The following is a 25,000-nucleotide window of genomic DNA, read 5'->3' as shown; positions in this document are numbered from 1 at the left end:
GAGTGATTCACGAACGAATCCGATTCCGTAGGACAGGAACGTTGTGCCGAACGGACTGGATTTTTAAGAACACCAGGCGCTCCTACCAACAATTTCCGAATAGATTCGTTCGTAATCGAGGGTTAATAATAATAAATAATAATAATAATAATAATAATGCTTTTTCGATAAAATGCGAAAGTATGTTTATCGGTTTATTCGTAATATATTTATAGAAGGAACAAAACAGAACAGAACAAAAGCCCGCGACGAGCTTCTTCTCCGAACTGACTAGCGAGCAGGGCTAAGCGCAGCGCGTCAGGTTTTCCGCGTAGCGTGCGTGTCCCTCTGCGAATTTCGTTTTAACGAAATAAACTGCGGGAAAAAATAATAAACATTCCTCCTAGGAGTGAAAAGCTGTATTTCATAGTCTTACTATTGAGAAATGGCTCAAATCTTATTAAACCTTTCTCTCAACATTTATATACAGTACCTCCAGCAGATCGACGTGAATTATATAAACACACACACACACACACACGAGCGATCCGGCCCTCAGGCTCCGTGGCTGTGTTTCCTCTCCATAAACAGTGACTCTGTAAAATGAAATGTCGACCCGATACCCGATACCGCGGCAGATAACCCCGATAGCACCCTGCCCGGGTCCCCGCTCGTCCAAGGTCAACGATAACGCGTCTTCTCGGAGCTCTGATTCGGCCTTCGGGCGGAGCGAGGCAGCCTGTAAATGATTCAGAGATTAAAGAACAAAAGAGGAGGAGCTGGAGACGGATCTCCCGAGGGATCCGCCCAGCTTCATCACCTCCACTCAACTCGTACACACGAACGGAGGGATCGCTCGTGTCCCTTCCGTCCAGAAGGACAGCCGGAGTCGTCGTTTTTATTTCAGCTCCTTTACTGGTTTGTCATTTGTACATTTTGAGTACGTTTGCATAAGTATTCACCCCCATACTGCTCTTACTAACTTACGTTAGAGCAGCTGTACAGAGTCGTTCCTTCACTCGTCACGCCATCGCCGCTCTATTTTCTCGCTCTCTCTCTCTCTCCTGTCACGCTACCGTGTAAACTCCTCTGTCCTGATGACATCATCAAACTAATAACTTACGACACAAAGCGCCGACACTGGAGACTCCTTCCGTAAATGCTTACAAAAGGAAGACATTTCTCCTTACACACCGTATCGACGGGTCGTTTATGTGGGCGTCGGCCATGCGAACGAGCTGTCGCTATAGAAACGATAACGTATTAGAACAAGCGCGTTAATATAAACCGGGTTTTTTTCCGTGTCGGTTGAACGCGCGCTCCGTATGTGTATAGATGAAGAGAAAATAATCTTTCGAAGGTCTATAACAAGTTTAATTGATAATAAATGAGAGGATTTCATCCGTGTAGAAACAGCTGGCACTGTTGGGGGAAATTCCTCCGAAGAATATCCGATGTAGAAGATGTTTACGTGTAAGTGTACGTTAAACGACTTCTTTAACGTTTAATGAATAAAAGACGTCGAGCGGAGTTCCGAGCGTTAGATGTTCCTCGTCGTGAGCTTCGTTTTTTCCCAAGCGCACTCGTTAAGGACGTCGCGTCGCTCACGGTTAACGCCGATTCATGGACGCTTGATCAGGCCCTGGAGGATTATGGGAGTTTGTGCTGGAAAGGTTTTGGATAAAGAAAGACGATGTTCTGGGATGTCGTGGGATTTACAGGTCTGGGATAGCGCTTAAGACGGTCGAGACTGCGAGGAGAACTCGGAGCACCGGGTCGCGTCCCGGAAGTGGGCGGAGCTACACAAAACATCATAATCAACATTACTGTTATTATTAATGTTATTACTGGAACGTGAAGCGAAAGGAGTCTTTGTCGTGAACTACGGTTTAAGGACAGGTGGGAAACACACACACACACACACACACACACACACGTGCACACTGTGTGTGTTTCATAATTATACCATTTTACTGATATTTTTTTAACAATTTTATAGTTTATGGTGAAATTGTGAGGCCCAGGGGTGAGGAATGTGCACAGAATAAAAGCAGAAGTAAATGACAAACACATGCACACACACACACACACACACACACACACACACACACACACACACACACACACACACACACACACAAACTCAATGTCATATAGAGACAAAAATACATCTCTGATCACACACACACACACACACACACACACACACATAGTATCAGACTCACTGTGTTTGTGTAACCATTGACTACAGCAGAACTCAATCACCTACACACACACACACACGCACACACACACACACACACTCAAATGTCATATAGAGACAAAAATACATCTCTGAACACACACACACACACACACACACACACACACACACACACACACACACACACACACACACACACACATAGTATCAGACTCACTGTGTTTGTGTAACCATTGACTACAGCAGAACTCAATCACCTACACACACTGGGCTTTAAACTTGCTGTTACCACGGCAACAAGGGCGACGGACTAAACCATTAACACGACACACGCACTCCTGAACCCGCTGCAGGTAAAAACACGTTCGTATCGTATGTGAGTGGTAATCAGTTATGTGCTATATTGTGATTATTGTACTGTGAATGGATTTTCCGTACAAATTTTATTCATGCGATAAAAAGAAAATGAAAAATAAAGAAAATGGCGAGAAGTTCTGCTATAGTGGAAGAGCAGAGGTCACATGATCACGTGATTTTATCTCACCTTAACTGTAATTTAACGCAAAAATTGACGCTTTTCGACTCCGGGTTTGAAAAAAAAGCGTTTTGAGTGATGATAAGAGACATTTTGAGGTTCCGCCGTGTTAAAGTGGACTAAAACGAAACACCTCGAACACTCGGGATGGATTTATTCACGTATCGAATCGCCTCGTTCTCGTGTGTGTGTGTGTGTGTGTGTGTATTACGCCATGAATGCCGTACACGTGAGCTCACGTGTCGTTTAGATTTTAAGGATCGTCGCTAATCCTCAGCCGGGTTTCTCCGGTAAAGCAGCAGATAGGATCAAGCCAGACCACAATCACGTCCAGATCCCAGCCATAAATTACAGTAACTCCAAATCAACACACTCCATTTCTGTAGAGAACAGACGTGGAGTTCAGGACTGGCCTCCCTCCAGACGTACGCATTCTCTCAGAGGTGATGCGTTTCCTTTCTCGCTGGTGCGTCGTGGGTGGTTTTCAAGTTCCGAGAATTTAAAGAACCTTCTTGTGGAGGGTTCTGGAGAAGCGGAGAACACACGAGGAACCGAGCCGCGTCCTTCCCAGCCGAACATCCGTTACGGTCCTATTACGGTGCTAGGGATTAGGAATTCCTGACGTGGGTCCTACAAACGGTCAACCTCGGCGCCTTGTTGCACGTTCTGAGAACGTCTCGACGTACAACATTTCTCAGTCACGGGAACGTCACGGGAACGCGGGAGATGAATAAACAATCGAGAAGGAGATCGAGAAGAACTCTGAAATTGTTCTTTGCGTGCAAACAGTAGGTCATAGATCAACATTTCAGCTCATCTGCCAGCAGGAAGCACGTTCGATTTCCGGACATGCAGAGGAAAATAAATCTTGTTAGCATAGCGTGATGAGCTAATGGATATCTGATGGCGTAGCATTCCATCCAGCCTTTTCATCACTCTGTGCTAACACTCACTGTACTGCGCTGACATGGACCCTGGGATATTTTTCGGTCAGTAATATGAAACAGCATGTAGAGTTCTGCACACTGTACATCAACCCTTCCTCTGGAGTGACAGATACTTCCTCTCTCTCTCTCTCTCTCTCTCTCTCTCTCTTTAGTTTGAGATCTTCTACGCCCTTGAGCCATGCGAAATCCGAGTCACGGCGTTCCCTGCGATCGGAGCTGTACCTCCATGTTATGGTCCTTCTCTGTAAGTCAGGGTCTTCACCTTCACCTCCACGCTTCAGACCAGGCGAGAGGCTCGAGTCCTAAAGCGCTGAGGAAATATGACTTCAGATTGCTGGCTCCTCACACTGTCGGCGCTTTTCACCGAAGACGCCATGCGGGCTCGGGAATGGCGTCGCCGGTTACTCGGACGAACGGGTCGCTCATGGGTAAGAACACGGGCATCTACAGGAAATGTTCTGATGGTGTCATCTAGTATGAACGTCTTATAGACTTATACTGCTTTTCAGTCTGGACAGTACGGTACAGTGACGTAACGAATGCCTGATCCTATACATTGTTTTCATTGCTGAGGGAAATTTCAGGGGAATCATCACTCAAGTCACAGAGCCGCCATTTTGAAAAACGTTATCGGGCAGTACAGCACTCTCCTATGGAGCTGCTACCACGACTACCGTTATCATCTCCAAGACTAGCTGAGACCTTCTCAGAAACGCTCTTGAGAATAATCCTAATCTCTGACTTAAGTGTAAAAACAACAGAATCGTAGTGAAAAGTAGCGAGTACAATGACGTCGACCCAAAATGGCCGCCCTCGAGATTCTGTCCGATCTTTTTGTAAATGATATGATAACACCAACCGCTCCCTTATCTTCTGCACAAGCATGTGGAAAGCGGTGCGTTCTGTCCCTGAGACCCGAGCGCTGCGGCAATAAATCCGAACACGAGAAACCCGACGAGGCCGGAGAGAGCGGGAGAGGAGCGAGCACCGCTAACGCCGTCCTGGACGAACACGGGAAAACGGGAGAGGAGAAAAAGAGAGCACGGAGCGGTGTGGTGAGGACGAGAGCGATGGCGACGTCGGACACCCGACCCTCCACTGCTCCGGCGGGACGGAGCGGCGTTGATCCGCTCTCACCAGGTATTTCTGGTACTTCATGCTCACTAATTACCAGCCACGTGTCTTCCGGCTCCGGTCCGGCTCGTTGTGTTCGACGTGTTCGCAGCGGGGTTATCCTGTAAGTCACACCACTACCGTGTTTTTACCCACGAGTCGTGTTTTTAAACACTTAAACACTTCGCCTTGGTGCTCACAAAGGGCAAAATGAACAAAACATGACCTCTGGAATATTAAAGAATGTTCTTCTCACGTCCATTAACGGAACTGAATCAAGCACACGTGGGTTAAGTAAAGTAACCCCCCCTCCCCCTCCCCCACTTGTGCAATCCTAATGTTTGTTTCCAAAGTAAACAAGTCCGCCATTTGAGACGGGACCGGATCTTCCCATCTGACAGCCGCACCGATAAACAGCCCCTTAAAACCAACACTCGCATGCCGTCAGTCATCGGGTATTTACCCCCGGACGGCCCTGTCTGGAAGTAACAAGTCAGCACGGTTAACGAGACATTAGCTGTTAGCTCAGGGGTCGTACAGGCTTCCCCTGATCCCCTTCCTCCAGTTACTTCCTCCTCTGGACGGTGACGCTTGGTGCGATGAAAATCTGAAGTGGTCATATCTCTAACACCATCCCCTACCCGCTAAAAAACAACGCGATGAGTTGCTTCAAATACGCTACAGGACTTTAAAACACTTTAAAGCTTGGTTTTAAAGAGGTGAAAATCAGAGGGGGCGGAGCTCATTTTTGATCCATTAGAAAACCTTTTAGCAAGCTAAAAAACGATTATACTGACGATTATAATGACAAAGCAGCGTCACGGAATCTTCCGGTGATGCAGCTCGGCCTCTGCAGAGAGTCGAGTACCTTCCACAGGGTGCCATTTCTTCCTAACTTTTTTTTTTTTTTTTTTTTTTTTAATCTATTTCTCTTTTTATTCGTCGTAATTCATGGATTTGTTTCGGGTCACGTTCTTTAACGGTCGTTAATATGTAAGGACGCATACGAGGTCGGCAAAATGTCAGCGACACATGCGATCTGAAGCCAATCCCGGACGTGATTCCGCACTGAATTCAGGAGCGAACGCGGGATGCGCATTTCCGCGAACGCCTCCGTGACCGATTTACGAGTAGATTTCATTCGTACGCTGCTGGATAAACAACGCCGGCATGCGCATTTCTACTTCCTGTCCTTCAAGCGTCAGACTTCAATTGCTAGGAAGTTGAGGATGAGGATGGGGATGAGGATGAGTATAGCATACATATACAGCTCAGTGCATTATTATTATTATTATTATGTAATTGTTTATTTATTTATTTATTTTTAATTAATTCTCACTATAGGAAGTTGCACTTGTTGCGCGTTATCACAGCTGCGATCTTTATAGCTGCTGATCCACCCTCTAGAAGATGCACAGGCTTCAGGATCGTTATCACCGACCTGAGGAACCTTTTCAAGTGCTGATGTCGGATCAAAGACGTATGGGATCAAAGCGCTGCAGCAGGGAGTTCAGACTGAGGGATAAATAATCGTAAATTATTACATCAGTCATCGACGGAGAAGTCTAGAAATACGATTATTAATCAGAAGCTCCTAAATGACACTGAAGAAATGTTTAAAGCTTTTGACTATAGCAGTGTGTGTGTGTGTGTGTGTGTGTGTGTGTGTGTGTGTGGAGGAACTCCAGGTTACAGGATGGTGTGGAGAACCTGTGAAAATGGACACCATGACACGCTGGATCGCACCTCGCCTGGAAATCCCGTTCTTCACCTGTATCTGCCCAGCTCCCACGCTGACTCCAGGTTATTACTCATGTTCACACCACAGCGCTGAAATGTAAAAAAAAAAAAAGAAGTAAAATCGCAAGCTCCTCCGAATGTTACGGAGTTTGCTCGGTTTCGCGCTCATTCCTGCGATGTTGCAAACTCCTGGAGGAAGCGATTCACACAGAACGCGTGTTTTTGGCGCCGTTTTCTTCTTGCTACGTTCGGAGGCGGAAATCTCGTGATTACGAAGTCCAACGCCGACGACTCGGAGAGTTTTCCACCGATCTCGCGTCGGGGGCGTGTCAACACCGGACAGTCCGATACGAACGTTATATAACTGATCGACTCAGGCGGTAATATTTACGCGGTCACCTCGCGTGTTAAAAAAGGATTTCTCGTCCCGTGCGTTTTTTCTTCTGACCGAAAACCACTCGTACGTACAAACGTCGGAGCGCTTCGATGGCGCCAGCGTGCGCATCGCTACTTCCCGTCCCGTGCCTTTTTCCGAGGAGAGGTTTGTCGAGACTTGTTTATCGCTTTAACGAGCGTTTAAGCTGTTAAACGGAGACAGGAGAGCCGGATTTGGGGAAGAAGCGTTCTATACGGATATCGTCGCGAGGGACGGACAGTAAAGGGTTTTTTTTTTTTTTTTTTTCACTTTCACATCCAGAAACGGTTATAAATAAACTCGAGACGAAAGACGTAGGAAGAATAAAATTCGCTGGCAGTCTGGTTAACAGGCTCGTGTCTCCAGGCGACGTGACAACATTAGCGGAGAATGGAAGCAGGTTGAAACGTAGCGAGGTGGTGTTTGTTCGAGCGTGCCGATGAGAACCTCCGAATTTTTCAGGAGTGAACTGTTTAGCATTTATCCGTCACTATCACGCGTTAAATCCACCCCGATTCCAGACAAACCACTGCGGGATTTCTCAGAGCCGGGGTCCATACCTAATGACCGTTACGAAGCAGCTGGTGTATTTATCTTTGGGGTGGAGGGGGGGAACAAATGGCATTGTGGGAACTCCCTCCGTGCTGCAGTGGGGATATCCGGTGACATCTCAACTCGTCGTCCACCCGAAATCCCTCCAGCTCAGAGCAGGACATCCAGCTGGCCTGGAAATCATGTTAGCGCCGACACGACTACATCACCCCGGAGGCCATAACGTCAACGCGGCCATGTCGGTGCTAGGGCTGCAGATTTTATTACAGGTAACACAGTCAGGAATTTGGATAGAAGCGAGTGTTTCAGGTTGCGCAGGGGTACACGTCCGAGCTGCCGTGTACAGTTAGTGTCATCGGTCGTAATCGAATACGCAACGATGGTAATAAATCACAATATTTTATGGTACGATGTGATAGTGGATGGCCAAGATGGCCGCCCTCATAGCATTTCGCTACACTGCGAAGTTTTCTTCGTGACGCTCGAGGCTCTGGCGAGGACGAGACTTTTCACACGCTCACTCTTTTGTGATACGTTTATAGAATCCGTTTATACGTTTATAAAGTACATTTCTAGAACACACACACACACACACACACACGCTGGAGGACTATTTGGAAAGAGTGTAAAGCCTTAAAATGACTGCAACGCAGCGATCGGTTATAGATCTTATTTCCCAACAGGAAAGAAGCGGACGACGTGTTGGACGCCGCTGGAACGGAGCGAAAGATCGGGGAGAATCAAATTCAAGAACGTCCTGATGTGTGGAATGACGAGGACAATGGAAACCGTGACGTTACAGGAGGAAACGGAGCGCCTGACGTCGTAGGAGACGTCGTTACGACGGAGACAGGAAGCGAGCGAAAGCACGAGACGGAAGAAGACGACGATAATTGCGAAAGGCGCCGAGGCAGCCAGAACGAGCTTGTTGAGAAAGAACAGCACGAACGACATGGTGGAAGAGAGAACGGTTACGACGTCGCTGAGGAACGTAGCGCTGTAGGAGAAGAGGGACTTCCTGGAAAGTCAGGTGACGCACCTCGACTCACGGCGGAAGCGCGTCAGTGCGTTTTCGAGGAAAGGCAGAACGCACCGGCGACGAAGCTCAAATCTGGAGCTGCTCACGTCAGAAACCCAGAAAGCAAAAGCACGAGGAGGCTGACTCTCCCGGCGCCGGCTTTATCGTTCCCCGGTACACTCGCACGCGCACGCTCTTCGCCCTCGCCGTGTGTCCTGCCGTCGTTTTACGGCCCCCCCTTTGGCCGTCGCGCCCGAACGCCTCGCACGCCCGAATGCCACCGGGCCGACGGAGTCAGCTTTGACAAAAGATCCGTAAAACCTGCGCCGGAAAGACCCCCGAGCTTGGACAGGAGAGGAAGTCGGCACATCTTGAAAACGGAGCCCAGAGGAACAACCGGGCTCTGCCCTAAAATAATGAGCTCTGAGTGCTGGGGGTGTCTGTCTCGTAAAACCAAAACCACCAAGACGTTCGTGTGGGGGCCTCGGGGGCCTCAGGAGACCAAGAGTGTGTGTGAGCTACACACTCGAACCAACAGGTGGAGGGGTTTGGACTGACGCAGAGGTTTGAGTGAACACGGACCGACAACACGCCGTATTCTCTGGACTACGATTTCTTTTTAAAGTAGCTTACGGAAGAGCTCGAAGCAGCCACGTATCGCCCCCCTCCCCCACCCCCCCCCCCCCCCCCCACCTTTTCTTGTTTTCTTAATCACATAACGACTTCATTTTCTCCTGATCTCCACAGAACAAACAGCTCTTTTATCACGACATCGTTTCTCCAGGAAGAACCTCCCGAACCTTGCGAATACGACCGGGGTCACATGCACGTCGGCCATTTTGTTACGTGGAGATCACGAGAAAACAGGAAACAATAACGCGTGGCGTCTCAGGGCTTCCGTAACATACAAACAAACCTGCGCTACCGGTCAAAGGTTTAGACACTCATATTTCATACTCACATTTTATCGCACATTTTCGAATAGGAATAAAAGTCATCAAAACAAACAAACAAAAAAAAAATCCAGAATAAATCGAAATAATTTAATATTTTAGCATCTTCAAAGTCGACGCCCTTTTCGCTGAGAATTCCCAGAAATGTATTCTCGGCATTTTCTCAAGCGATTTCTTGAGGAATTTCCCCGAGATGCTTTTTAAACCGTACTAAAGGAGTCCATCTTATCTTCTTATCTCCTGCTTTTCCGAATATTTCTCTCCGGGTCGTCCGTTTAAAACGATGTTTCCTTGTAAATAAAACGTTCGTTTGACAATGAAAGAAACAAAACCGTCGGCACGATGATATTCCCGTCCACGACACCGATTTCGCACGTTTCCTCACACGCACACCTTCAGATCAAAAGCTTTTTAAGATCGTGAGAAACGTCTCGATCGAGCGTCCACAAACTTTTGACCGGCAGTGTACGTGCTCAGGAACTTTTTGTGTCATCCTGACTGTCGTGTTCCTGTTTATTAACGTTTACGGTGGCTGTGCTAATTCAGAATCGACGCTAGTTCGTTAAATTGATTATCACTGATTATTCGTCATGCCTTAACATTAATAATGAATAAATGCAGGGTTGCCAGGGTGACGATTTATTATTTTATCATTCGTTTTTGGGGTTGATTGAAAATGACAAACGTTCTTTTAGCATGTTCGGGGCTTTTAAAAGCGAATAATCGCAACTAAATGGAATCAAACATAGGTTTGCGACAAACAAAGTGTAAGTGCAAAGAGACAGCGTGTCGACGGCGTACAGAAGCGTTTCTGTGCCAAAGATTAGGAAAGGGAAAGGACGATTTTATCGGAGCGGATGATATCACCCGCACTAGCCGATGATAAATATTCGTATTGCAGATACTTGGTTGATTTCAGGTCTTTTGTGTGGTGTATGTAGCTCTAGGTGTAGGTTAGGGGTGGAAGACCTGGCAACCCTTTACAGGATGGTATTATATTGGAATAAATTGATTTGCAGTGAGCATGTTGTACGCTAAATGTCAATATTAACACTGAAAATCCCACCAGCTGAACTTCGCGTCGTAGGAAGCTGCGGTGAGCTACAACGAGGAAGTTCAACAGGAAGTAAAATGGGATGTAGGAATTCTGAGGGCGTCGATTTCCCTAAAATGAACATCGACACAACAACACTAACATTATCATTCAGTTTCTACTGTATGCTGTTTTATGAAGCATGAAGTTTGATGTCAAATAAGTCGATATTTCTGTATGTTTTCCACACAATAAAAGACAATAAAATAGAACGAATAAGAATAAGACCATAAAGTTGCCTCGAGATGTGTGGAATGTGCGAAACTCACGGATGAAGAGGGCGCACGTCTCGAGAGAACTGTAAAAGAGGACGAGAGACGGACTCGTGTTCGCGTTGACGACCTGAATACCTTCTAGTTCGTTTTAAAAGTTAGCTGCTTGGTGAGTGGAGGCATAAATCAACAAGTGGAGACAGTGTGCACTGACGCTATAATAAACAGATTCGGAGTTAAGGGATGGAATGATTCCATAACTCCATATGCAGGCAGAGAGAGAGAGAGAGAGAGAGAGAGAGAGAGAGAGAGAGAGAGAGAGAGAGAGAGAACTTGGGATAGAGACAGAATGTCAGAGAAAGAAAGAGACAGTGTGATGGAGACAGAGGAAGCAAAGGAACAGGAACAGAGAGAGAGAGAGAGAGAGAGAGAGAGAGAGAGAGAGAGAGAGAGAGAGAGAGAGAGAGAGAGAGAAAGGAAGGAATGAGGAATAAATATCATACACTGAGTGCCAAGAAAGATATGAACATAAATAAACAAATTATTAAAGACACTGCAGTTTGGTGTAAATGTCCTGAAGTCCCTTCTCACACTCGGGCTAAATATTTATCCTCTTCCTGCAAGGGCACACACACACACACACACACACACACACACACACACACTGCTGGTTTACATTATCAGTCCAGATGTGATCTAAGCTCATGAGCACATATGTGTAAGAGGGTATACAGTACAAGTAGCAGGCAATCATGGTGCACAGATGTTCTGCAAATTGTCCAGATGCTGCTTTGTTTCTCGGGGAGCGAAACAAAAGCGATATGGCATGGAACCAAAAAAACAAAAACAAAACACAATCAAAGGTCTTGGCGTGGCATGGAAAAGAGAGAAAGTGCTCATTGATGTGGTGAGAGTCACAAATCACACCAAAAGAATCAAATGCGAAGACGATTCACCGATTCACTGAATCTCTGGGGATCTACAGTGGGGAGGAAATACAGTTCATCGTGTTGTTCCTTTCTTCTTTACTTTATCAACAAATAGTACAATATTGTATGAAGAAATGGTGGAGTTGATGAGTTGCAGCTAGAAGAAAAGATGAAAGATCTCTGCTGGCACCTACAGGCCGAAGACCTCCTGCGCTCACATGCTGGGCATTACTGGGGCATAACTGTAAAATAATAATAATAATAATAATAATAATAATAATAATAATAATAATAATAAACTCTCTAAAAAGAACAGAACTAATTTTACACATCCCAAAGCCTGCATTTAATTATTTTATATATTTGTTCAATCATATGTTAGCACACATTTAACACACATTTAACACACATTTAACACACATTTAACACACATGCTCACAGCATCATTTCTGACAATTGAGTTGAAACAAAGAATTATTTTACAGTTAATGTGTAGCTTTAATTTATTATAAATACAGTTTTAATGCAATGTTTTAGCTTTTTTTTTTTTACTTGCATTTTTTTTGTGCATACGATTTATTTATTTTTGTTGAATAATAACTGAATTATTTGTTTTGTTTTCGGTGTGTACATGTTTACATGTATTTTTGTTTGGCTTTTGTTGAGCAATTTTAATATTATTAATGTTTAGATGAAGACTAGTTAATATTTATTGTGCTATTTATTTGTTTATTTATTTAAACAGCCCCCCCCCCCCTGTTTAAACAGTTTATTTATTTATTTCAGTTTTGTCCTTTTCAGCAATTCTGTCTAATGTGTTTGTTTATTTGTTTGTTTGTGTTTCTATATTTGTACTTTTTAAAATCCGCTTTTTGTTTGACCTTTGTTCAGCAATTCTGTCATTAATGTTTAAATTAATTGTTTATTTGTACTTTTGAATGTTATTTTACGTTTGTACTGAAATTCTGTTATTAATATCGCTTAAATTAAGACTATTTATTTATTTATTTATTTATCTATTTATTTATTTATTTATTGTACTTTTTAAAAATACATTTATAAAAAAATATTTATATATATTTAAATTATATGGATAATATGTTGTTTATATTATTTGCGTTGTAATGATTTTAAAGCGTCGTCTCACAGGAACCGGAAACAGCGGCGTCTCCGCGTCAACAATCAGATGCACTTCCGGTTCCGCTCTGGCAGCGGGCGCTGTGTGGAGATGCTCGGGTTAGTAGCTGAGAGGTAACGTTAACCGGTGCGCACCTGACCGAGCAGCGGGAGCGCGAGACAGACAGACAGACACTGCGACACGTGCGACACTCGGCACAGCACAGCACGCGCGAGTGGAACCGACACCCGAGAGAGTGAGTGAGAGAGAGCGCGCGCGCGCCTGCCTCGAGCCGCTCGCTGGTCGTCATGGCGAAGAACACGCTGTGGTCGCGGTTCCGGGGCGTGGACATCGACCAGTACGATGAGAACCGGTTCGTGGACGAGAACGAGGAGGCCGCGGAGCAGCAGGGACCCGACGGAGCCGAGGTGGACGCGCTCATCAGGCAATATCCTCCACGCGCACACCGAGTTTTAATCATGCGCAAGCGCACACATGCACGAGCTGTGTGTGTGTGAGAGAGAGAGCGCGCGCGTGTTTTTATTTACTCTTTTATTTATGCGTGGTAACAAATATCCGAGGGTTTGCTTCTTTACCTTTTGCTAATGTTGCTAACAAGTAATGGAAGTCTATAGTGTCCAGGTTAGCATTTCCCAATAACACCACGTCCCGGGGTGTTTTATTCCTTCCATCCAACAGCAGTCCGACGTTTACACGTGTGTGTGTTTATCAACTAACGACAAACACGTCCCACTTTACTTTTATCCGTTTCTAGTTACTTTTAATGTTGTACGAAAGGAGCTAGTTCCTGTGCTCGCTTACCTTATAGCAGCTGCAACCCGTCCTTTCCGTCTCTCTCTTCTTCTTTCTCTCTCCTTTTCTTTTTCTTTCTTTTTTTTACTTTTAAAGCGCTGAAACTGGAGACTCCTTCCATAAATGTTACGTAAACATCTTACAGATGAAGAAGGAAGAAAAAAAAAAAAAAAAAGAGTAGACATTTGTTTTTAAATGTTTTTGAAATGTCTAAGGGATGAGAGTGACCAGAAAACGAAACCGGCCTCATCGGCGTTAGACGCAGGTTACCATGGCAACCCTGCTGTTAATTATGGGAATTGAGTGGTGTGTGTGTGTATGGGGATGTAATCAGTTATTGTGATATAGCTATATTTATTTTTGGATTATTAACACTCAGCACTGGGATGGCTTTGTGTGTGTGTGTGTGTGTGTGACACCACTTCCCCCGAGGTTCTTGTTTTGAGTGTAAATACCTGCTGCAGGTGTGTTATGCGGAAATGTGGTGCGTCCAGGTGCGTGCCTGTGAGGACCGGTTTGTCATATTAACCTAAAACAAAGAACAAACCATGTATGGCATGTGTTTCTCTGTGTGTGTGTGTGTGTGTGTGTGTGTGTGTGTGTGTGTGTGTGTGAAGCCTCAGAGTCTCGACATGGCTTTGATGTCATGACTTCCTCTGGAGCGCTTTCCTAAAAAACCCTTTTGTTTGTTTATGTAAACACGCCGCTGTAGAATGTAAAAGCGCGAGTCAGTAGAACAAGCTCGTACGTTTCCTCAAACGGCGTTCCCGACGTTTCCTCCTCCGTCATCACGCGGCTCCGCGCTCCGTCCGGAACTGGTGGAGTTCGTGAGTAACCACGACGCGTGAACTCCTCTGTCCTGTCTGGAGCGACGCGCTGGCACTGAAGACTCCTTCCGTGAATTTGATGTAAACGTCTCCTTTGTAAATGAATGCACAGCGTCAAGCGACCGTTTAAAGACACGCACACGGCAGCGGTAAAAATGTACCCCGTATACAGTCCCTCCAGGATTTCAGGATTTTTCGATCGCAGCAAACTCCGCGCTATTCGGAGGAGCTCGCGATTTCTCACGATCTCCGCAGATTTGCGTCGGGACGCGTCACGTGACGACGTCGCCACGCGCGTTCGGCCGAAGCCCTCTTCGGTTCACGGGTACAGCTAACGCTGCGGAAGAATCTCGTGCGATTACGTCAATTCTGGTAATTTTGCGCAGAAAAAGTCTCTCGTTTATTTTCAGATGAATCTTCCGTCGTTACGACGTGATTAACAGTCAGTTCTACGGATTATTACGCAGAAATAACGACTTGTCTGCGATTTGCAGCCGAGCGTTTCCGCTCTGCGGCGTCGCGACGATCAGGTGGTACAAGTCACAGCTCTCGGAAAATTCCCAGTTTCCGCACCGTAACGAGGAGTTCTGCGTGGACGTGAACGCCGGAAACTCGTAGGGCCGCTCACGTAAGCACGACACTATCGGGCGCCGTTTGGTGTCGTCACGGTCACGAACGGGTCTGCTTTCCTTAACCGACAGTAATGCACAGGAGACATGATGACGGCGTTCCACGTGGCTCTGAAGAACCCGCCCATCAACTCCAAAAACCCAGCCGTGAAGGTAACGGGCTCACGCTGTCCTTCATCCTTTTCTCCTTCCTCCTTTCTTTTTTTTTTTTCCCTTTCACAGTAAAGAAAGTGCATTTCCCGTCACAGGAACATCTTCAGAAACTTTAAGTGAATTTAGTTTGATTTTAAAGAACAGCGGGTCTCCGGGAACCTTTTTAGCTCCAGAGTCGAATGACTCCGGAAGTGCGGAACTCGGAATTACGTCTTCAGTGACGTGAGATGGAGGCGGCTTGTTTTTTCCTAGTCGGAGATTGGAAATTACGAGTTACGGATTTTAGTCGAACGTAGCGTTTGAACGATTGTGGGCGGAGCTTGCCTTGTTAAACATTACCGATTGGTCCAACTCGACCAGCGTTTTTAGAAACCTTTACCTGTCTCTCCTTTTCCTGAGACTGACCGACCCACACAGAGGCCACGCCTCCTTTTCCTGAGTCTGACCGACCCACACAGAGGCCACGCCTCCTTTTCCTGAGACTGACCGACCCACACAGAGGCCACGCCTCCTTTTCCTGAGTCTGACCGACCCACACAGAGGCCACGCCTCCTTTTCCTGAGACTGACCGACCCACACAGAGGCCACGCCTCCTTTTCCTGAGTCTGACCGACCCACACAGAGGCCACGCCTCCTTTTCCTGAGTCTGACCGACCCACACAGAGGCCACGCCTCCTTTTCCTGAGACTGACCGACCCACACAGAGGCCACGCCTCCTTTTCCTGAGACTGACCGACCCACACAGAGGCCACGCCTCCTTTTCCTGAGACTGACCGACCCACACAGAGGCCACGCCTCCTTTTCCTGAGACTGACCGACCCACACAGAGGCCACGCCTCCTTTTCCTGAGACTGACCGACCCACACAGAGGCCACGCCTCCTTTTCCTGAGACTGACCGACCCACACAGAGGCCACGCCTCCTTTTCCTGAGACTGACCGACCCACACAGAGGCCACGCCTCCTTTTCCTGAGACTGACCGACCCACACAGAGGCCACGCCTCCTTTTCCTGAGACTGACCGACCCACACAGAGGCCACGCCTCCTTTTCCTGAGACTGACCGACCCACACAGAGGCCACGCCTCCTTTTCCTGAGACTGACCGACCCACACAGAGGCCACGCCTCCTTTTCCTGAGACTGACCGACCCACACAGAGGCCACGCCTCCTTTTCCTGAGACTGAGAGACTGACCGACCCACACAGAGGCCACGCCTCCCTTTCCTGCGACTGACCGACCCACACAGAGGCCACGCCTCCTTTTCCTGAGACTGACCGACCCACACAGATGCCACGCCTCCTTTTCCTGAGACTGACCGACCCACACAGATGCCACGCCTCCTTTTCCTGAGACTGAATGACCCACACAGATGCCACGCCTCCTTTTCCTGAGACTGACCGACCCACACAGAGGCCACGCCTCCTTTTCCTGAGACTGACCGACCCACACAGAGGCCACGCCTCCTTTTCCTGAGTCTGACCGACCCACACAGAGGCCACGCCTCTCTCGTTTAGTCACGAAGTGCTTGGATAATGTAACGTTACAGCATCCAATGCAACACTAGACACGTATTTAAAAACGAAGAATTGCGTGGAGTTGTCCGAGTTGGATCCGACCTGAATTTCATCCTCCAGATGGGAATAAGAACAGCACATGATAAACGTCCTGGCTGATAATAAAAGCGATGATGTTTTTATTTGGAATTAGCGCTGCGGTTTTAGGAGCATGTCTGTGGTTTTCGTATAAAGCGGTTTGTTCTGGACATGTGTGAGCGATCCGTTATATAGAACACGCTCTGATGTTTTTAACGCGCCTGTTAATTCGGGTCAGGGTTTTTAAATTATTTTTTTATTTATTTGCGCTCTAATATAAACTGCGGTTCTTTCAGAACGCAGAAGGAGGACAGCTGTCGTACTTATCCGGGACAGATTTCAAGCAGAGACGCTTTTGTCCTTTTATTAATAGCCGTCGTTCAGTCGGTTAATTCTGTTCGGCGCTCGAGAGCGAGCAGCGCTAAAGCAGGGTGATCATGTAGCAGCATAATATCGTTAAAATAATAATAATCCACACACTGTATAAGAGCAGGACCGCGCAGAAATACATTCGAATAAATATACAGAAAAACTATACGGGGTTTGGGTTAGCAGCTAACTCAGCCACACATTACTACTTATTCACTATTTCAGCTCTCTGTCTCTCTCTCTCTCTCTCTCTCTCTCTGTCTCTCTCTCTCTCTCTCTCTGTCTCTCACAATCTCTCTCTCTCCCCCTCTCTCTCTCTCTCTGTCTCTCACAATCTCTCTCTCTCTCTCTGTCTCTCACAATCTCCCTCTCCCTCTCTCTCACAATCTCTCTCTCCCTCTCTCTTTCTCTGTGTCTCTCACAATCTCTCTCTCTCTCTCTGTGTGTCTCTCACAATCTGTGTCTCTCTCTCTCTCTTTGTGTGTCTCTCTCCCTCTCTCTCTCTCTGTGTCTCTCACAATCTCTCTCTCTCTCTCTTTCTCTGTGTCTCTCACAATCTCTCTCTCTCTCTCTTTCTCTGTGTCTCTCACAATCTCTCTCTCTCTCTCTTTCTCTGTGTCTCTCACAATCTCTCTCTCTCTCTCTCTCTCTCTCTCTCTCTCACAATCTGTGTCTCTCTCTCTCTCTCTTTGTGTGTCTCTCTCCCTCTCTCTCTGTGTCTCTCACAATCTCTCTCCCTCTCTCTGTGTGTCTCTCACAATCTCTCTCTCTCTTTCTGTGTGTCTCTCACAATCTGTCTCTCTCTCTCTCTCTCTTTGTGTGTCTCTCACAATCTGTGTCTCTCTCTCTCTCTTTCTGTGTGTCTCTCACAATCTGTGTGTGTCTCTCTCTCTCTTTCTGTGTGTCTCTCACAATCTGTGTGTGTCTCTCTCTCTCTTTCTGTGTGTCTCTCACAATCTGTCTCTCTCTCTCTCTCTCTTTGTGTGTCTCACAATCTGTCTCTCTCTCTTTCTCTGTGTGTCTCTCACAATCTGTGTGTCTCTCTCTCTCTTTCTGTGCGTGTCTCTCACAATCTCTGTGTCTCTCTCTCTCTTTCTGTGTGTCTCTCACAATCTGTGTGTCTCTCTCTCTTTCTGTGTGTCTCTCTCACAATCTGTGTCTCTCTCTTTGTGTCTCTCTCTCTCTTTCTGTGCGTGTCTCTCACAATCTCTGTGTCTCTCTCTCTCTTTCTCTGTGTGTGTGTGTCTCTCACAATCTGTGTGTCTCTCTCTCTCTTTCTGTATGTGTGTCTCTCACAATCTCTGTGTCTCTCTCTCTCTCTCTCTCTCTCTCTCAGGAGCGTGCCCAGGCCGTGGTGCTGCGTGTTCTCACCTCCTTTAAGAGCAGCGACATCGAGACGGCCGTGAAGTCTCTGGATAAGAACGGCGTGGATCTGCTGATGAAGTACATCTACAGAGGGTTCGAGAAGCCTTCAGATAACAGCAGCGCCATCCTGCTGCAGTGGCACGAGAAGGTGAGAGAGAGTCGGTACCAATGCACACACTGAGGCCACACCTCCTTTTCCTGAGACTCTCACACTGAGGCCACACCTCCTTTTCCTGAGACTCACACTGAGGCCACACCTCCTTTCCCTGAGACTGATGCACACGGAGGCCACGCCCCCTTTTCCTGAGACTGACTGACCCACACAGAGGCCACGCCTTCTTCACTGCGACTGATACAAATAGGCCATGACTCCTTTACTGGGACAGACACGAAACTCCGCCTCCTTCACTGAGACTTAATAGAAACTGTCGATTAATGAGGAACCATTTGTTGAATTCTAAACTTTTTCCTGTTCTCTTTAAATATTATTGCTAATGTCTTTAATAAATTTGCCATGAATTAATTATATTCTCTCTCCCGCTCTCTCAGGCGTTTGCTGTTGGAGGTTTGGGTTCCATCATACGAGTCCTGACGGCACGGAAATCGGTGTGAAAAAAACACATTTAAAGAAAATCCAGAGCCACGGGATCGATCGCTTTTCTTTTTTTTCCCCGCCCCTTCTCTTAAATATGGACAGTTCACATTAATCCACATCACAGTCAGGAGTGCTCACACACACACACTCTCTCACACACTACACTCAACAGAGTATGTTATTTAATTCTGCCCGGACGAGTGTGTGGTGTCGTATTTATTGTATGTTAATGAATCACGTTAATATTTTATCGCCTGGAGTCTAAGAGGGAAGAGGATAAGGACTCCAGGCCATCTAAACTCGGATCGATTTTGGCCAGCGCTCTCGGATACGCACTTCTCATCTCTTCAGATTTTTCTTTTTTGTACAGAAAGATGATTAATATATAGCGTGGGGATTAATATACAGCGTGGAGGTTGCGGGGGGGTTAATATATATAGCGTGGAGGGCGCGTGGGGATTAATTTACAGCGTGGGGGGGATTAATATACAGCGCGGAGGTCGCGGGGGGATTAATATATATAGCGTGGAGGGCGCGTGGGGGTTAATTTACGGCGTGGGGGGGGATTAATATACAGCGCGGAGGTCGCGGGGGGATTAATATATATAGCGTGGAGGTCGCGGGGGGGTTAATATATATAGCGTGGAGGGCGCGTGGGGGTTAATTTACAGCGTGGAGGTCGCGGGGGGGTTAATATATATATAGCGTGGAGGGCGCGTGGGGGTTAATTTACGGCGTGGGGGGGATTAATATATATAGCGTGGAGGGCGCGTGGGGGTTGATTTACGGCGTGGGGGGGGATTAATATACAGCGTGGAGGTCGCGGGGGGATTAATATATATATAGCGTGGAGGGCGCGTGGGGGTTAATTTACGGCGTGGGGGGGATTAATATACAGCGTGGAGGTCGCGGGGGGATTAATATATATAGCGTGGAGGTCACGCATGTCCCGATTATGTCACGAGCCATAAGCGTCACAGAGTCAAAAAGGGGCGGGGCTTAAATTTACTTTGCTAATCGTGTTAAGACGTGCGTGTAGCTACTTCATACAACGTAGCTAATGCTACCCTTAAACCTTTCTGCGACAGCTAACCGATTATAATCCTACAGCAGACAACGGAACAAACACGAACAAATCCAGCTCATTGCTATGTAACGATGTTATATAAAGTTCGCGATCGGTCGATCTCTGCCCCGCCCTTTCGGCGTCGCCTGACGCTGGGGACATGCGAGCGCGTGTGTACGTGTGGGGGGTGGTGTGTGTGTGTGTGTGTGTATGGGGGGTGGTCCGGGGGTCATATGTGAAGTGCCTGGTGCAATAAAGATCACAAATCTGTTTTGCGTCTGTGTGTGTTTGCTGATTGAAGCCTAAACACGTCTGGAGTTCAGGCCTCGCTCTGGATCGCTTTGTCGGTTCCTCAGATGTTTCCTGTTTTGTCGCATTCTTACCGTCGCGCACACATGGGAGGTGTAAATTAGACGCTCGCCGAGCACGTGGCTCGTATTAGCGCGCGCGTACACCGCTCAAGTCTAGAGTATTGAGATATTACCTTATCACGTTCAAAAAAAGGACAATAAGTACAAACTGACCACATCACGGATCAGTTGATGTCAGTTGTTAAAACTGTAAAAATTTTCCAGACCGTTTTTCCGTAAAGGGCCTGAAAGTGCCGTATTGCTATTCCTACATGTACGTTTATACATATATATATATATATATAGCATCGTGAAGATCGAAATCTAAACCCGAGCTACAATGACGAAGACGCACGCAACAAAAAGATCAAAATCAAAAAGATCATTTATTCAAGTTTGTTGACAGACGGCCGAGAGTCGGATGTGCAGTGGTACTTTATTAAAGCAGAGCACGCGGCGGGATTACGGTCACAGCAGCACAAACCAGAACCAGAGCAATGAAAAACAGCGTGTAAGCTGAAGAAAAGAGTTCTCCTTTAAACAGGAACACTGCTCACACCTGCTCAGGTAACATGCGCACACACACACAGTCAGAAAAGATTTCAAAAGAAAACCAATTCATGGATAACGATCAGATGGAATATTCAAAACTCCAACCGAGATGAAATTCATCATTGCACCGGATTCTAAATACAACACCGGGACCCCGAAAACCATCCAACCGACCCGTCTGGAATACGCCAGAGTTCTGTAGGGATGCACCGATCCGATACCGAGTAGCGCTATCGGACCGACGTTAGCATGAAACACCCGATCGTACCCGATATCTGATACGCGGATTGAAACTCCGATCGGATTCGCCGTCATTTACGTAGTGCGTGCAAATTTACGAAGAAAATCTCGGGACGTTCCCTGCGCTGATTCCGTAAATCACTCTACGGGAATAAATTGCGAATAAATTTCCGTTCAAATCGCTATTCGAAACATTTCGTCGCAACTTTCGGGTTTTTTTTTTTTTTCCGCTCCGCCCCCCTCTCCTCCCCCTCACGATCTCGGGCATCTGTCCCCGCCTCTCAGATCGTTACAAGATACAACAGTGCTTGAATCGAAAGATGAGATGATTCGTAAACGTAGCGTAAAACTGATCTGTGATTCATTGTAAAAACAATTTTCTAAAGAAGGTCCGATCTGACGATTTTGCGATTTGAAGATGGCGTCACGATCCGCGATACGGTTCAGGTCATCTCATATAAACCTTGACGTTTTGTGGGAGAAAGAACTTCTTAAAATTGCTTAATGACGTGTACATAATTGAAATTTTCGTATCATCGTTGGACTCGTTATTAAATAACATCACGATAAAAACGTCCAAACCTGAGAACTTCCGGAAGGTTTAGATCGCGAGTATTTAAATAGACCGCAAATTTAATCAAATTTAACCTGCTAAAGAAGGACAGTGATTCGTTTTAGGAGGACGAATAAAAATGAATAATAATGATTTAAAAAAAAAAAAAAAAAAAAAAAAAAAATCAGCAGCAAATAAATGTAAATTACTTTTTTATTTTTTTTAGAAGGAAGAAAAAAAACAAAACACCCCAGACAGAAACGTAGACTTTCGGAGGTTTCAACGTGTTAAGTGTTTGAGTATCGCAAAATGTTTAATTATTTAAAAATAAAAAAAAAATAAAATAAACGACATCGCGATGAGGAAAACGGAACCGCTGGACCCGAGGGTCGAGTTGAAAACGACGGCGGGGAAAATCCCCAAAACGGTGCGTCCCTAGATTTTATTCCCAGCTGTAGCTTTGTTCCTACGTTACCGATCTGGTATTATAAATATTATATCATCCAGACACTTCTTAAACGCCACAATCCCGACGATCCGCTTACGGATAGATAAAGTGTACAGATTCCCTCTCCAGTTAAAACGTCACGAGTCGTGCGTTAATACTCGGGTCCCGGGCCACGCTCGACTCGACGGACGGGACGGTACGGTACGGTACGGTACACGCCTCTCCGCTCTCACGATATACATCAATGCGAAGAAGGGAAAAAAACCTGCAAACGGAGCTGAATACATTTTTTACACCTGACGATTTATAAACATTGGCTATGTACAGTTCTGTATATAAATAGATGTATGGAATGTGCTTCGTCGTAATTTAATTCACACACACACACACACACACACACAGGGCAGGTAAAGGGAAGACGCTTCTTCGAGGTCAGAGTCCATGCACGCTTCTCTTCGTTAGAAAGCGCCGTACGTTCTTACGTGCGTGGTTTTTTTTGTTTTGTTTTTTTTTTTTTCTTCCCCTCTCGAAGCCTTCATGGCGCAAACGAATCGGAAGAAAAGAAAAATCCGTTCCCGTTACGTCCGAAGATCACGCAGCGTGCGAAGCTTTCGCTCTCGAGAGGAGGAAAAAACCCCCCGTCTGATCGATTTATTCGTCCGTCCGTCCGTTAATTTCACGACCCCCAGGTAGCTAGACGTAGCTGCTTTACGCCAGGTCTTTAGAGGAAAGACTCCAAAGACGTGCAAACAAAAACGAAAGAAAATCAAAACGTGAAGCTGGTCGATTGGTTGATCTCAGAAAAAAAAAAAAAAAGAAGAAAAAAAAGAGATAGTGTCGGAGAACCCCAGAAGAGACGAGACGAGACGAGACGAGACGAGAAGGAAGCATCTGTTTTCCGGGACGAGACCGACACATGGAACTTCCCTCCACTCCGTGATCACCTGCAACCGGAGCCATTTATTTATTTTAAATAAACGTTCTCCGAGAGCCCACGTCACATCACGTCACGTCGTCACGTCATTCTTTCTTCCTCTCACATCCAGCTGCTCGGGGTTCCTGAGACGGAGGGCCGGACGATGCCTTTGGGTGTGGGCTTCGAGCCGAACCATGACATCTGCAAAACAAAAACACACGACACGTTCTCTTAACCTCTGCGACGTGGCGAGACGCGACCCGGAACGCACCGCCGATCGCCGACCGCGGTCCGTGACCGCGTGAAATCTAACCCCGGGTTAGTCTTAAGAGTCCAGCGTGATTTTACTACAAATAATAAATAAAAGCAACAACGTAATATCGGGATTCTTAAACGGCATTTCTACCACGCGTGTGTATCACAAAACAAACAAACAAACAAACAAACAACAATAATAATAATACATAAAAACCTGATGCTTATAAAAATTTATATAATGGGTTGTATAGTTTTTTTTGTTATTAAAAACATTAAATAAACAGTGTTTAACATAGAAAAGGATACAGGATTTATTGTTTAAGTAATTTTTTGTTTATGTACAAACATTTAACATCAAATCAGACGCTTCCTGTGAATAAATACGTTTATTCCCACGCCGATTAGAATCGAATCTGGAAACAGCACGGAGGCTTTTCCGGCTTTCTGGAATATAAACACCCGAGTGCTGCTATTTCTGAGCTTTAATCTAGAGCGTCCTCAGACCCACATAAAGGTTCTCCACGGGACCCGTGGCCCAGTTAGTGCACGGCTACAGAGTTCTGAGGTCTCACACACACACACACACACACACCTTGTACTCGAGCATCTGTTTGAGCATGTCTTCTTCTTCGCGTGTGAAATGCAGCAGCACCGAGACGGCTCTGATCAGCTGGTACGCCTGCGGGGAAACAACACCGTCACAAACACCCCTAACCACCAGCTCAAAATGTCTGCCTCTTCCAGGAGGTTAAAAACAAACCAAGCCATGCATGATCGATCGCGGGACACGAAAGATCTCAGATCTGATTTTAAAAGACTGAGACGATTAATGGTAATAGGGTCGCGTAACTTCTTTCCAGCAACTTTTTCTCCTCGGGTGCCAATAATTCTGGACTTCTGGGATATACTGTAAACGTCAATAATCACGCTGTGGTGTTGAACACGACGAGACCGTCTCGTCTCACCTCTGCCTCTCTAGAGGACATGAATTTGAGCACGACGTGTTTGAGGTACTCGAAGTTGATCTCCCGCGTGTCCGTCAGGTCCGAGCTGTTCGTCACCTTCGTCTGGGACGAGTACGCCGCGAGGCCCGGGCCTTGAACCGAGCCGGGGGCTGGAGTCGGAGCAGCGGCCGGGACCGGGGCCTCCGAGCTGGGCTTCCCTTCCTGGAGCTTCTCCTTAGTGTCAGAGTCGGCGTCCGGCTTCAGTTTCTGCGCCGCAAACACACACACACGCACATAATGATGACAAAAACGTGTTTTACGGAAACCTGGGGTTTGTTTCTCTCTCTCTCTCTCACACACAACGTTGACAAAAACGTGTTTTACGGGAACCTGAGGTTTTCGCTCTCTCTCTCTCACGTACACACACACACCGTTGACAAAAACGTGTTTTACGGGAACCTGAAGTTTGTTTCTCTCTCTCTCTCTCTCACACACACACACACACACAACTTTGACAAAAATGTG

General features: G+C 46.5%; 3 protein-coding genes across 8 annotated transcripts in view; 2 read left to right on the top strand and 1 right to left on the bottom strand.

The window, feature by feature from the left end:
* Positions 1-2,333: 2,333 nt before the first annotated feature.
* LOC108265299 (uncharacterized) lies at positions 2,334-11,311 on the top strand. Of its 4 annotated transcripts, none has more exons than XM_017467467.3 (5): positions 2,334-2,535; positions 3,817-4,092; positions 4,547-4,804; positions 6,466-6,580; positions 8,168-11,311. In XM_017467467.3, the coding sequence occupies exons 2-5, from the start codon at positions 3,843-3,845 to the stop codon at positions 9,057-9,059; spliced, it is 1,515 nt and encodes a 504-aa protein (XP_017322956.1). In that variant the 5' UTR covers positions 2,334-2,535; positions 3,817-3,842; the 3' UTR covers positions 9,060-11,311. The 4 variants fall into 4 exon arrangements, with proteins under 4 accessions (XP_017322956.1, XP_017322953.1, XP_017322957.1 ...); XM_017467464.3 differs by having other exon boundaries at positions 2,335-2,535; positions 6,457-6,580; XM_017467468.3 differs by lacking the exon at positions 4,547-4,804 and having other exon boundaries at positions 2,335-2,535.
* A 1,550-nt stretch (positions 11,312-12,861) lies between these two features.
* arpc5la (actin related protein 2/3 complex, subunit 5-like, a) lies at positions 12,862-21,086 on the top strand. 2 transcript variants are annotated; one of them, XR_008396385.1, is made up of 5 exons: positions 12,862-13,255; positions 15,157-15,228; positions 18,525-18,701; positions 19,103-19,563; positions 19,648-21,086. XR_008396385.1 is itself a non-coding variant. In XM_053680053.1 (4 exons), exons 1-4 carry the CDS (start codon positions 13,115-13,117, stop codon positions 19,163-19,165), a joined length of 453 nt encoding a protein of 150 aa, XP_053536028.1. In that variant the 5' UTR covers positions 12,862-13,114; the 3' UTR covers positions 19,166-19,631. The 2 variants fall into 2 exon arrangements, 1 of the variants encoding a protein (XP_053536028.1); XM_053680053.1 differs by lacking the exon at positions 19,648-21,086 and having other exon boundaries at positions 19,103-19,631.
* Positions 20,932-25,000, bottom strand: part of golga1 (golgin A1) — a 20,202-nt gene continuing 16,133 nt past the window's right edge. For both annotated transcript variants that reach the window (XM_017467453.2, XM_017467454.2), the window contains 3 exons: positions 24,497-24,742; positions 24,124-24,210; positions 20,932-23,474 (listed from right to left, as the gene is read on the bottom strand). In XM_017467453.2, coding sequence (XP_017322942.1) covers positions 23,394-23,474; positions 24,124-24,210; positions 24,497-24,742 — 414 coding nt within the window. In that variant the 3' untranslated portion in view covers positions 20,932-23,393. The remainder of the gene's footprint in view (positions 23,475-24,123; positions 24,211-24,496; positions 24,743-25,000) is intronic.

Source organism: Ictalurus punctatus, chromosome 5 (genome assembly GCF_001660625.3).
Source record: "Ictalurus punctatus breed USDA103 chromosome 5, Coco_2.0, whole genome shotgun sequence".
NCBI lineage: Eukaryota > Metazoa > Chordata > Actinopteri > Siluriformes > Ictaluridae > Ictalurus > Ictalurus punctatus.
Note: the sequence above shows the minus strand (reverse complement) of the source record. Positions and strands in the feature narration are given on the sequence as shown.

Excerpts from the sequence above, each read along its gene's own strand:
- LOC108265299 (XM_017467464.3), top strand. The coding sequence starts at position 3,843 with ATGCGAAATCCGAGTCACGGCGTTCCCTGCGATCGGAGCTGTACCTCC. Across the intron at positions 4,093-4,546 it reads GACGAACGGGTCGCTCATGG|CATGTGGAAAGCGGTGCGTT; the intron begins GTAAGAACACGG and ends CTTCTGCACAAG. Across the intron at positions 4,805-6,456 it reads CGTTGATCCGCTCTCACCAG|GAACTCCAGGTTACAGGATG; the intron begins GTATTTCTGGTA and ends GTGTGTGTGGAG.
- arpc5la (XM_053680053.1), top strand. The coding sequence starts at position 13,115 with ATGGCGAAGAACACGCTGTGGTCGCGGTTCCGGGGCGTGGACATCGAC. Across the intron at positions 13,256-15,156 it reads TGGACGCGCTCATCAGGCAA|GGAGACATGATGACGGCGTT; the intron begins TATCCTCCACGC and ends CAGTAATGCACA. Across the intron at positions 18,702-19,102 it reads TGCTGCAGTGGCACGAGAAG|GCGTTTGCTGTTGGAGGTTT; the intron begins GTGAGAGAGAGT and ends CCGCTCTCTCAG.